At 40.8% G+C, this 14277-nt stretch overlaps 1 protein-coding gene across 1 annotated transcript in view; it reads left to right on the top strand.

Moving 5' to 3' along the window:
- Positions 1-6506, top strand: part of NINJ1 (ninjurin 1) — a 33243-nt gene extending 26737 nt beyond the window's left edge. Inside the window, exons 3-4 of the mRNA XM_048490511.1 lie at positions 804-959; positions 2469-6506. Of these exons, the coding sequence (XP_048346468.1) occupies positions 804-949 (146 nt within the window). The 3' untranslated portion in view covers positions 950-959; positions 2469-6506. The remainder of the gene's footprint in view (positions 1-803; positions 960-2468) is intronic.
- The last annotated feature ends 7771 nt before the right edge of the window (positions 6507-14277 follow it).

Genomic DNA, 14277 nt, shown 5'->3' with positions numbered 1-14277 from the left:
TAAAAAACATTTTGTTCTAAAGAATATTCTTTTTTAAAAAAAAAAAAAAGTTGTGTTAAGACTTAGTCAAGCATGCCAGGGGAAAATATCCAAGATGATGTTTAACATCCAGAAATATGTTGCTCATTCTGGCGGATTCCACATGGGCCCAGGGAGTGGCGGGACACCGATGTAAAAGACACTGGTGTAGCCCTTGGGCCATTCGCACACTTGTGTGTGGGTGTCTTGGGAGCTGCCGTGACCCGCAGCAGTGCCTCTGCAAAGTGCACCGCTTTTTTAAAAAACTTACCTCCGTGTCCTGCTCCATCAGGACAAGGAGACACACCCCCATGGCCCAGGCAACGGCTCAGAGGGCAGGGGGCATGTCCCCTCGCCATAACGAAGCTATACAAGGACACGGAGATAATTTTTTTTAAAAGCAGCGTGCCGGAAAACAGCAGCATCCACCCAGTGCCGTTCACTCGGCACCAAGTGGATGCTGCTGTTTTTCATTTGCCTCGCTCAATGACAACAAAAAACACAAAACACCATTGGGGGGAAAACAACGCTGCCTTGATTTGGAGGTGGCAGCCGTGGGAAGTCAACCCCCCCCCCCCCCCCCCGCAAAACGCAAAACAGTGTTTTTACTGGGCCGACATCGGTGAAGTTGTCCTGTACAGAATCCACCTCTGAAATGCTAAATTTTGCTGCTGACATTCTTTTCTGTTGCAAAAATGATTGTCGCAGGATTTAATAATAAACTTCATTGTGGCTAAATCTTTTCTAGTTTTAAGGTAATTTCATTCACTGTTTTTCATTTGCAGTAAAATATGACCTTAATAACCCTGCAAAACATGCCAAGCTGGACTTTCTCAATAACCTCGCTACTGGACTGGTGTTCATTATAGTGGTTGTGAATATTTTTATCACTGCTTTTGGAGTACAGAAACCTTCACCCACAAAAGCATAGTAATGAAGAGGTGAGTTACAATTTATCCAACGATTCCCAAACACAGGGTCATTTTCCACATGAGAACATATAAAATCATTCTTTTTCCAGCAGGAATGTACCAAAAATTTAGAAAATCCAGAATTTTCAAATATCTGGAATTTTACTAAAGTAGATAGGAATAGCATTTTCCCTTTTGAAAAGCACACAAAGGCAAACTACTTTTTACAAGGCTTCCTTCAGCCACCTGCCCTTTCCCAGTGCCTGTGGCAGCCTCAGATATTGGAGAATATGTGGCACATGCACATAACAACACCCACTATTGGCAGATAGCAGGGCCAGGCATTAGGAAATGACTGAAAACTGGGTATAAATCCTGAATAATACAAATGCTACCAGGGCAGCACTGGGCATGGCACAGTGGAGCTGAAGTGGCACCAGACTAGGGCATGGCCTGTAGTCCTGTAAACTACTGCGTGCCATTTTGTCTTACTCAAAGGGCCTCTCATGGAAGACCAGTAGTGCCCCTACAGTTTTTCCTGTGCAGCAACCTCCTTTACTATGGTCTCATTCCATACTATGAGAATTCTTTCCCCAAAGACAGCAGTATTTTGCTACAACAGAACACAGACTAAAAAAAGATCAGTTTAAATCACACACACTAAGTCAATTATCTAAATCTCTCTATATCTATCTAACAATCCTTATCTGTATGCATGATATATCCCAAAAGAGGTCTAACCTTTATATAATGTTTTCCTATTAATCTACAACCTAGTTTATCCATTTTATGACTTATATACACTAAGGAGCAGAGAGGGAATCGATCCAATTTTTATCCTGCCCTTTTCATGTGAGCTCAGTGTGGCATACATGGTCCCCACAACAACCTATAAGATAGACCAGGATGGGAGAGCTCAAGGTGACTTAATGAATTTAATGGCAAAGCAGTAATTTGAACTTGGGTTTTTCAGGTCCTTCTCCCAAATACTACGCTAGACTGGCTCTTTTTAATTTTCTGCTGGCTTTCATCCTCTCTTTCAGTCATTCTCTCTCTCTCATTTTAAAAAGAAAATTAAACACCAGTAACCAAGAAGATGGTGCTGGTGCAACATACGCTTGGCAACCAGTGGGAGATCTACAGGACAGGGACATAGGGGGTCTCTGGCATGACAGAACATACAGGGAAATCTCTGTGTGATATCATGCCTCTCTGGGAAATGCTGGAAAAAACAAGGTTAAACCATAGAGCTTTTGGCAGTTTATAGAGAGGACTGAAGTTACTTGTGGGCTCTCCCTGGAAGCGACATTACACCATCAGACCAACAACCATTTTTTGTTTATTCTCATGTCGCCACTCTGGTGATGGGGCAAGGGTTTGACCCTAAACCCATCTGAGGTCAGAACTTGACCAGTTTCTTTATTGTCATTGTTATCCTACCATGGCATGCTGCATGGAATGACTGGAAACCTGAAGGTGTTTTCTAGAACTGCATGGCAAAGATATTTAATGTAATCTCTTAAAAATTTCTTCCCCCAGCCCACTCTGCGGGTGATTTCTGCACATGGACTGTTTCCTCTTGGATGCAAAGCACGAAGAAACAGAAGCAATCCAAAGAAGAATTTTTATGTAATTTCCCACTGAGCTATTGGCCGGAAAGATCATTCTGTTAAATCTCTCAGCTAAATGAAATGATCTTCTGCTACTGTTGGGAAAACTAAATTAAAAACTATAATACAAGAGTTTGTATTCAGACTTCCAGCACCAACAGTTCCACTTTACCTTGTTACCATTGCATCAGAGATCAATTCTATCCAGATCCTGTTATCTCACACGTCCACAGACAACTCAGACTTCCCCACTCTCTGTGCCTTCTTGAAGGATGCTGAGCAGAGAAAGAAGTAACTTCTACACTCAAAATAGCAACCGAGTACATACAGGTGCAGAAATACCTTTTGTACTAAAGAGAGAACAACATCGTCCTCTAGCAAGTAACTCAGAAACTTGTAATCTGTGCTTTATGCAATTTATGTGCATAAATTTTCTTTGTTTACATAATTCCCCATACATAATATGCCTCAATGTAGAATTTGAAGGGCTCTTCTTCTTTTTTGTGAAGGCTAAGGCTGGCAACAATTGGATGTTTTGGATGTCATTTATTCATAGAGTTGCCATAAGCTGGCTAGTCAACACATATCATACACAAGGTGCTTTCAAACAATATGACAGGAGCTTTTAGCGTAGTCAAATTTCTGTTCTGAGAAGCCGACTATACCTCATGCTTCCTCTTGTTAAGGATTAGTTTAGCTCTCAAAATCCAAGTGGGCCAAAGAGACCAGGTGACACCCTTTTCTGAGTTCTTGGAAACAACTTTTTCCTTCTTTCTCAGTGTCTGAATGCATTATTTTTATATCTGCGTAGGAAAATATTCCACTCTTATCTGTGAGGCCCAGTGCAACCATTGAACAACCCCTGTTTTTTTAAGGACTCATAATAACAACAGCTTGTGTAAGTATACAAGATGAGATAGAAAAACCACAGGAAAAAAACTGAATAAACATTGTTCTTAAACTATATATACACATACACATGTGTGAAAGAGCACTGAAACAGCACTTAACTTTCAAACTTTGAGCAAAGGCTTTTAAACAGAAAAGCCAGTAGCTATAGCTACAGATGTAAACATTTCAAACAGTTTGGGGCAATGAAGGAAAAAAAAATTTCCTGACTTTTTACAAAGTCAAGCATTTTGGGAAAACAAATACTTAACTCTCCATCAAACTCAGGCATATTTGATCTAATTTCTTAAAGTGCTTCATTTATAACAGCATATAAAATTGTACAGTTTGCATGTTTATGGAATTTAAAAGTATAAACATGTTGATTTCCAATAAGAAAAATTGCACATTTACCCAATACTTGAGAAAAAGTTGAAAACTGTTGTACCACATGCTGTGTTGGCACATTATTTGTCATTATCTGTTTCATCTGAGAGGTAGAAAAAAAATTGTCTTCAGAAAACAAATTCTGTATTATGCAAATGAAAGTGCATTATTTGAACAGAAATTCTCTCAGTCACAATAGGTAGGAATACCTGCAAATTTGTAGTTTAAGTTAAACTTGATAACACTGAAAATACTAATACTATGGCATATTATTTTTTGTTAAAATTGTTTACATTTAAGCCATAAACATGATTAAAAATGATAATTCTGTGTGCTGTAGACATATACATTGTACTGAAAAATTATGTTGTATATGTCTACATATACAGAATTATATCTAATGTTAAATACTGTTTTAAAAAGTATTTCAATCGTTTCAAAACAGAAAAAAAATCATAGGAATTTTTTCACTGTTCCTTAGAATTTCCATCGGAAAAACTGGAAAAAGTCCTGAGGCATTTTCACATCATACATTTTGAATAAAGAAAAGGTTAGTCCTAAGAACCATTTCATTCATTCCAAAAACAGAAAATGTTTCTTGGAAAGTTAATTAGGACTTCCTAAATTTTCCAAATTTTTCCATAGAAAAAATTGAAAAAAGTCCTCAACAATATGTTTCCCAGGCCTTCTCATCTCTAAGTACAGGCCACACTGCAGTTTTACATATTTTGCTTATTTATATAAAATAGGTTTAATAGGCTTTTAAATTTGTGCTGGATAGTGGACATTTTTCTAGTGTGATTTCTTTGCATTTGATTTAAATGGGTAACATGGTGCATAAAATAATCATTTTTGAAAGGGGCATGTTTAGAAATAATCAGAAAATATGGATTATTGCTGGCAATTGTATGCATCGAAAATATCTTCGTTAAAATATATATCAAACATTCTGTTTCTAATTTATTGTATTTTTACTTGCTTATAACTTTATAATTAATACATTTGTTTTTTATTTTAAAAGTTTTACATATACATAACACATTGTGGCAATTATGCAGATAAACAATACTTGCATTTTCATTTGCCACTTCAGTTGTTAAATTTTTCAAGTGACTATAACAGCAACAAATTTGAAAGGAAAGAATAGTAGAAGATTTGTTTAAGGCTTTCATGGCTGGAATTAACTGGCTGTTGTGGGTTCTCCAAGCTGTGTGGCTGTTGTCTGTTAATTTTTGCTCCTAGTGTTTTGACTGCATCTACAAGACACGCTTCTGAAGATGTCAAGCATAGATGCAGGCAAAACTTTAGGAGCAAAAACTAATAGACTGTGACCACACAACCCGGGAAACCCACAACAGCCAGTTGAAGCTTTTCTTGAAAATAGAGAATTATCATAGAACTATCTTAAAATTAGATTGTTTTACTTCAGAGGGGAATTGTTAAATATTTTTATAACTTATTTTCATTACTGGTAAGAATAGTTTTCTCCAGAAGATCTTTCTTGTAATCTTAATCGCATGTAAATACTGTTAATAAGGCGGAAGAATTAAGGGCTGTTTTGGTTTGTGAAGATTGTCGTTTCTCATTCATTACAACTGTTGAAAGAATGCAGCATTTCTCTCATTATTTGTTTAGGTTTTTAACAGAATATTCAGTTCTGTAATGTCACAGTGGACTTCTTGATAAAACCAGGTGTCTGATCTTCTGGTCTGGGTAAAAAAATCTGATAATAAAATTATTAATTTCAATACACATTTAACAAAAACCTCTTAAAATCATATAAAATTTCATGAGATTACCAGTATTGTCATAAACAGAGTTATGCTGTATTCAAAGCCAGTTGAAGTCCGTGGGTTTAGAAGGGTATAACTCTACTTACAATTACCTTGTATGGCAGCAATACGTATAAGGAAGGGATGCTTCCATGAGTATGTTTAGGACTGGGCTCTGTCTTCAGGTTTCACAATTGCTTGCAATGTTGGTGAAAAGTCAGCATATTAACAAATATATCTGTGGGCTTAAGTATTCTTAGCTCTGTTGAGTTAAATTAGTCAATACATGTGTTTTAACCCTAGGACTTTAGACAAGGCAGTGGTTTTCAGCCATAGGCTGTGTCCCTCAAGCCACAATTTTCCTCTTCCTTTTGGAAGAACCTGCTGCTACTAAGCATTCATAAAGAGGGAACAAATGACATTCATTATGGAACAAAAAGATTAGTGTGGATGCAGCTCATATTTTTGCACACATAAGAATAGTGTTTTCTTAGCACTAAGTCTTATTTGACAAAGGGAGTTTTGACTTTCAAAAGCTCATACCCTCAAAATTTTGTTCGCCTCTAGGGAACTACTGGAATCAAATCTAGATTTGTATTGAGAAATAGCAAAATGGCATTCATTTGACAAAAAAGTATTTCCCTAAGGAAAGATGTCTGGATCCTTTACATCAAAGCAACAACTCTATATTTAAGTGCTATAAACTGTATGAAAACAACAACTAGCCCTTTGAGGACTAGGTCCGTGTGTTTGAGTGCCTCCTCGTAAAAGTCCTACTGGTTACCCTTTGCTGGAGACTGTGTCCGACATTGTTCTGATGCTTCTACTCAGGTTGAGACTCTTATTGTTATGGACATTGTATTCTACTTGCATTATGAAAAAGAAATGTCCCTCTGTTGATAAATAAACTTTTTTCATTATTTCTGTATACAATTTTCATTTACATTCTAATTCATATGTGGCTTGTCCAATATAAATTTGGTGTAATTCCACGAAGCCTTGTGGACAGGGTTGCTAGGTTTCCTGGTATAGTAGAAGACTTCCTCCCCACCCCCTGCTTCATTGCCCATGTCTTAGCTGGGTAACAGGAGGAAATTCCCCAGTGAAATGGGCTGGAAGGTAATCAGCAGCCTGGTCACAGTAATGTTTCTTCTTGCACAAGCCAGAAGTGATGTCATCACATCATGAAATGCTCTAGCATTCACCCCAAACTCTGTGGTTAACCCATTGCAGCAGGGACACTAATTGCCCTACCATAAGTTTCCACCTCCCCCATCTCCCACTGGTCGCCACACTTGGCAACCTGGCAACTCTATTTTGAACCTTATTTATTTCCCCAAAGCCTAGACTTTTTTGTTTTTAGCTTGTCATTCTGAAAAGATCTGTAACACAGAAGTGCACTTATGGGGAGAAATGGCTAATGTTTACAAGTCACCAGTGGTCCCCATTTAATCCATGGATCAAGCTCCAAAATTGGGCAATCCCTCTGCACTGTCTCCCCAGTAAGAGCAGAAACAGGACAGCAGATCCCACAGGAGGGACAGGACTTCTCCAAACAGAATCCACTGATTTGCTTAGCATCAGCCCGAGTGGGAAAAGAGCACCTACCTATCCAGGCAGGGGGCTGTGATTATGACAAGATTAATAAAATCCTGAGAGAAAGCCATTGCCTTTCCCAGGAGCAGACAAGGGAAGAAGTAGTCCCATGTCAGACCATCAGGGCTCTGGATCTGTGAAAAATGTAAGCCATTAAGCTAGAGTACCAGTTTAGTCAGGCTGTTAGTTTTTTATATTTGTTCTGCATTCTTCTCTGTGTACAAAATGCTTCCCAACTTCCCTTTCCCCATGCAAGTAACATATGCAATTTCCCTATTTCATTTTCCAAATAACATCTTTATGTAAGAAAGCCTTTACCAACCCCAGATTGCTTCAAGCCAACTCTCCAGTTATATTCAAGCGTGTGCACATTTCCATGTGCATGCATGTTAAAGAAGCAGAATTTAGTCATGTTTTTAAAGTAGACAGGCTGGTGGCTGCTCCTGTTGAGAGTTTGTGGGCTGTTGCTTCACCACAGCTTCTGTAAGTCCTTCCCCTCTTGGAACTGTGGCATTACTTTTGTTGAATTGTCTGTACTTCCCCAGAATCAATGGGCCTTTACTGGTGATCTGTTCCGTAAGAGCATAACCACCACCTTCCATTTCTATGGCCCCTTGCCAACTGTGGTGCCCTTCACAGCAGCCTTATCTCCAGCCATGAGCAGATCATACTTTATCCTCAAGCTTTGAAAACCTTCAGTGCCGCAAGTAAAGCTATTAAATGGCAGTTAGCAAGCTTGCCACCAGCTCCTCCCCATTAGAATAATAATTTATTGGACTGAATGCCCTCAATCTGATCCCTAAGGGGTTAGTGCCCTATTACAATTCTCCAAATGCTTAGAGGAAGCAAGATGGTCAGAATGTGACCATCCGTGAAGTATGCTACTACCTTCCTGGTCTCTCTGTGTGTATTTTGGTCCATATGGTGAGAGGGACAGAGAGAAAACAGGTAAGCATACATCTAGAACTAGCTGGCAGGAGACTCCCCTGGGGGCTTTTGGCTGGTGATGAAACCTTCCTTAGTGCCATGACATTTCTGGTGCAACCTATAAGAGATACTATTGCATATTGTTTCTCATCAGAATTTCCCCATCATTGCCCATTGGACTGACAGCTGGAAGAGACAGAAGTCTTCTGCTAAAACTGAAGACCTTGCCTCCCTACCTGCTCCTGAGGACTGTTGCAACTTCTATTTGTCTCTTGCCTTCAAAACCTTAACTGAGTTACCATAAGTTGGCTGCAACTTAATAGCACTTTCCACCATTACCACCAATGCTGGGTGAAACATTCTTATAGGAACTGTTAAGATTTTCACAAATACTGTGAGCCTCTTGGCTCATTAATATTTTCCACCATTTGTGTTACTGAATTCTCTGTGTTATCTATAGTTCCATTTGTGTTCGAGTTTTTCTTCTCTGGCCTGTCTCTCATATTCATGTTTCCCACATCCGGCCCTAGTTTCCTATTCAGGGACTCCGATTTCCTTTGTATAATATTTTGCTAATTGTTCCAGTAAAGGTTTTTTTTCTCTGAACACCAGCAATTGGAATAGTAAGCAAGTTTCTGAGTTTACCAGAACATTTAACCGACTGAAGGTAAAGCAAAGCAAATCTGAAAAGGAGTTTGGGGGCAGAGTCATGGATCAATATGGCTGTGTCCAATTGTTTCCTTTAGATTCTTAATGAAAATAGATCAACTGTCCCATCAGCAAGGAAGTATATCCCACCTTTCCTTTCCCTCAAATCTTAACTACAATTACAGAAAACATTGGGGATACAAATATCACAGTCATTTGGAATATTTTGGCTCTGCACTTAATACAGTAAAAATGTTGGCTCTGCAATTAATACAGTAAAAATCAAATGAAGGTATCAAGTTATTAATAAGAAAAGTTAAATATTCTAGGTTTCTCTCTTGCAATGCAAATGTTTGTAGTTGGTTGCAAGATGAACATGTGGTGATGTTTTGGGGGGTAATGTTTGAGTCTGTGTGAAAGGACTTGGGGATGCATTGACAAAAGCACCACAGGGAAGATGGGAAAGCCTCATTCTGTTCTGCTGTGTTAGGATTTGAATACAGTACTATATCCACAGTTACAAAGCATTCGTTTTAAGAAGGTTTCCACGCAAATTGGAAGACACCGATGGTCCAGTTACAGGTTATAAAATACATCCCTTTTATGGTCTAGTGGACATCTGTTAGCAGAGTTCCATGTTTGGAACTTAATTCCAGCTACACATGCAGTCAATTAAGATCTGAAATTGAAATTATCCCAGGAAAGCAACATTTTCCCTGTTTGGGAAACTTGCATGTAGAGATGATGTAAAGATTTCTCCCCAAAAGAAATAACAGTTCCGCAAAGGCGCTTCCGGTTTGGAAATAAGTGTGGAGAAAGAGGTGTAGTTCCCTCTCCCTGCACACCTCAGTTCCAACATGAAGTGCCCCTCCCCTTATGCCTGAGAATTAAATTTTCAGTGCACATCTGAGCCAAAGTCCTTGGGGCAGCCATATAAGAGACATGAGGTCTTCATAGCATGCAAACATAAGTAAATACAATGTGGCAGTGTGACGTGTTTCCTGATGCAGAGTCTGCGCAGCTTTTTCCCAGCATGGCTCTCATAAATTTGAGAAGGGAGACTTTTGAGAAACAAAAGGTAACAAAAAACCTTGTTACAGCTGCAGTGCATGTGCCTTCAAAAGGAAAGTGAATGGAGGAAACTGGATGAGGGGGAAAAGAAATGGGAAGAGAGTTTTTTTTACAAACTGGCAGAGAAAGGGAGGGCAAGAGAGACAGAGAAAGAGAACAGGAACATTGTTGGTTCTTCACAGTGTGCTAACAGCTGATACATAGGATCAAGTACCAGCTGATCCTATGTACTATAATCCTGCTTTATCATTAATTAAGTATTGCTCAGCTAGTTATGCAGCACTAGGCAAATGTTTCAGCTGGAAAATAATCACGAATAATGGAACAACTAGAGCATTTATAGCACATTTATAGGTCAACATTGTTCTGTTTTGTAGAAGGGGACAAATTAAGAGCAAGGAATAGTTATTAGCTCTAAGGCCCAAGTACTGTTTTACAGTGCCAGACTTTCTCCGAGCAGGTTTTTAATTCCCTCAAGTATATGACGTGCTACATTTTACTAGAATGAAAAGCCTTTTTAAAAAGAAAAATCTCTGAACTGTGCTATTAAGCTTTGGGCTAAATGCCATAAAAAGTGACTGATCTGAAAAATCTGTTTCTGGTTAGAAGTTTTAATTCAGTTCCTTTCACAGGATGAGTAAATAACTAAAAAGCAAATGCTTGTACAATTGCACACATAATAGCCTGTTTGAATGGCCTTAATTGGCTCTGGTGTCCCTGGTAACAGAGGCCAATTAGCTACAACATTAGCAATGAACTTTACAATAGAGTCTTAAGAAGAAAGCATTTAGGAAGCTGACTAGTTGCTGTGCCAAAGTTATACCAGCACAAACAGAAATTATGGCAGTATACAAAGGAGTAACACTGGCTCAGCGCCCTGGTAGCATCACACCAAGCCCAGTCACTGCTGTTACCCCATTGCTGTCACCCACTGACATAAAACCTTGAGTCCTCCTCTGCCTTCACCATTCTTCTCACATGAGCCCAGCCACTGCCCCCCAAATGCTGGTCCCCTACAGCTGAGGCCAGCATTGTGTGAGTATGGGGCTGGTTTGGGGCTTCAGTCCCATGCCTCATGTCAAACAATATTCCCAAGAAGGTGTTCTTGCCTATGGGGGGCGGGGGAGGGAAGCTTGGCTTGTAGACCCACACTGGGCTTTGCATATTCCCTTGCCAGGATTGCCCCATCCAGTAGGGAACAGGGCATAACAGTGGGTTGGGGTGCCTGGTAGAGGGGAGTTGGCCACTGAATTCATGGGACCTCTTCATGATTTACTGTTCAATAAAGTCTTGAGAAGATTAAGAATCTATCTGGATCTGCTTGTTTGTGAGCAGAAAGCACTCCATGCCCTCTCCGCCACACTTCCCTCCAACTGTGACTTTCCCTTATAGTCGCCCCGCCTCATGTCTCAGAGGATGGGCTCTGACTCTGGAATGGCTATTGTTGGCCTTTCAGAAGTCAATTGCCTTTTGTTTTGTTCAGCTGCCAAAGATAGCAGGAGTTCAGTGGCACCTTGGAGGGTGACCCCCACATTAGGTCCCCATCCCCCTTTCCACACACACTTCCCTGGCTTCTATGAACAGAGTTTGTTTGTTTGTTTGTTTGTTTGTTTGTTTCTGAGATTTGTTTACCGTCCTACCCCCGAAGGGCTCTGTTTCATATGGGAAACAGGCTGGTATGTGGTCTAGGGAAATGGATGGCTGCTCTGGGAAGGAGGGTCTCTGGGTTCCACACTTTCCCACAGCACTATTGGCATCTCATGAACCACACAGCTTGTTGGTGCTGGGGCAGAGAACCATGGTGGATGCAAGGGAGGGACTGCCATGGGTGTACAGTGGGGGGGATATGTCCCAGCCAAACTTTACACCACCCAGAGACCTTCGGGGATTGTTGTACGCCGCCCAGAGCCCTTCGGGGATAGGGCGGTATATAAAACTAAACAATAAATAAATAAATAAATAAATAAATAAATAAAAAACTGATGGATATCTGTGGTGGCCCACTAACTAAGCCATCATGTTTTCTCCTTTTGCCATTTGTGGGAGTGAACCACCCTAGCAATGTTATCTTAATATCTTTCCATTAAGCAGTTCCTGCTTGTTCAGTATGCTCTGTCTGGCCCCATGTGGCTGGTTGTAATGTTGGGGCTACTGTGAGGTCAGTGCTTGCTGGCATGTCTCCTTTGGAACTGCTTTCTTGGCCCAGTAGTTAGAGAGGGTGGAAGGCTGACATCTGTCTCTTTTTTTGTTTGGTCTTCCTATTTTTCCTTTTTCCTTTCAGTGGTGAAGGGAATTCACAGTCCAAAGCAGGGATAGCTGTGCCTGGGCAGCACTTTAACTACCCATCAAACTTGGGTAGCCAGGTCCCTCCTGCGAAATGTCCATAAGGAGTGGACTAGCATCACCATGATTATTCTGTCAAGCAGCCATCTTCCCTGCCCTCAGATTGTGCTCTTAAAACAATAATCCCCAAACTTTTCACTGCAGGAAGTCTCCTAGAGAAATATTTCTGTGTGTATGCTGTTTCTTTGCATGATTAGCTTCTCTACCTCCTTCCAGATAGTCCACTATGTAGAAGGAAGAGAAACTCTGAAACATCTGTTTGTATCAGATGTGCTTGGATCATCAATCAGTCCTAATGCAGTCTTCAGCAAAATTACCTGACCACAGAGGAAGCTGTTTGCTCTCTGGTGTTTCCTCTTTCCAATCCAAATATGGCTCCAGAATAGAGACTTTTATTGAAAGTCAGAAAATGGGTTCTTGGTAAGGCCATCGACCTTCAAGCAGGGCTTGGAAATCTCTCAGAATTGAAGTTAATTTGCAGACTGCAGAGATTAGTTCCCCTGAAGAAAATGTAATCTATGCCATTATACCCCAATAAATTGTCACCCCTGCCTAGGTTTTACCCCCAAATCTTCAGAAATTTCCCAACCTAAAATTGGCAACCCTGGAAAATAGCCTCTGTATCCTATCCCCATTCACATTGCTATAAATTTACTTCACTGGCCACAGTTTTAAGTTGTGTGTGCTAAGTGGCATCAAGTTGCTTCCGACTCACGTCAATTCTATGAATCAATTCGCACGAACGGTCCCAGAAACAGCTGGGAAGACGGCGCCACGGAGTGCCGTCGCCCGGCCAACCTGCCGTGTCTGTGCTCCGACGTGCTCCGGCGTCGCAGGGCAGGGGGGCGTGTCCCCAGACCTCGGCGACACGCCGGACGGCCACAGACACGGTAGGTGAACAGTGGAGAGCGGGGAGGGAGGGCGCCTTCGAGCCGCAGCTGTTCGCACAGCAGCGGCTCGAAGCCGCCGTTTTCCAAAAACCTTGCTGGGGAAGCAAGGTCGGAAAACGGCGGCTTCGCGCCGCTCGGGAGGTGCGAGGGCGGCGCAGCTGCACAGCAGCTGCGCCCCTCATGCGAACAGCTCCCTGGGGACGGCGTTTTTGCCATCCCCAGGGCACTGTTAATGGCCCGTGAGGAAAGGGCCAGTGTTTCCCAAAATGTCCCTTTGTTAGTAGACTTGCTCATGTCTTGAAAACTGAGGATTGTGGCTTCTTTTAAAGAGTCAATCCATCTCACATTGGGTCTTCCTGTTTTTCTGCTGCCCTCAACTTTTTCTGGCATTACTGTATTTCCCAGTGAGTCTTGATCAAAATACAATACCCCTGGTTAATCATGTTAGCTTCTAGGGACAGGTCCGGCTTGATTAAGAAAGCTTTCTTCCTTCCAACCTTATTTTCCCACATCCATTGTATCAACTTCAACTTTAAACCATGTCATCAGTAGAAGTAGGTAGGTATATTTATTTCTTTAGTCCACTTACCCACTATAAATCTCTCTTACTACTGTTTTTTAAAATCCTTGAAAAAATCACACATTCACCAAGTGAATTAGCACTTTTTAAGGTGCGTTCCTCTGAGGTACATCCAGTGGTGGGATTTAAATAATTTAACAACTGTCTGTTTACAAGCACCATTTTATCAACCAGTTCTGCCCCCAGGCTTTGGAAAAAATTACCCTTGGAAATCTGCCATGTGCCTACCCTTTATGGGTTTGGGCACATTGTGAAGACCTTCCTCTCTGCCCAGGCATTTGGTTAGCCTCCCTGGAAACCCCTTCTACAGCTGTTGGTCAGGGGGGGGGGGGTTATTTTAATGTTACCTTTATTATTGTTTTAATTGTTATATGTTATTTATGTTATTTCACTGTGATTTAAAAATGTTTTAAACATGTGTAAAGCTACCTAGAGACATGGGTATGAGGTAGGATTGAATTTTTATAAATAAAAATAAATAAAATATGAACCTTGGGATAATAAATAAAATAGAGGCATCTTGCCTAGGCAGCAAAGTATCTTTTCTGTGTCTGCTACTCATTTTGCCCAGTATCCCAGATCTGTGGCAAGTGATGAAGAATCCAGGTTGAGACCGTCTAAACCAGGAAAAAAAGG

The sequence above is a fragment of the Sphaerodactylus townsendi genome, linkage group LG03 (genome assembly GCF_021028975.2).
Source record: "Sphaerodactylus townsendi isolate TG3544 linkage group LG03, MPM_Stown_v2.3, whole genome shotgun sequence".
NCBI lineage: Eukaryota > Metazoa > Chordata > Lepidosauria > Squamata > Sphaerodactylidae > Sphaerodactylus > Sphaerodactylus townsendi.
Note: the sequence above shows the minus strand (reverse complement) of the source record. Positions and strands in the feature narration are given on the sequence as shown.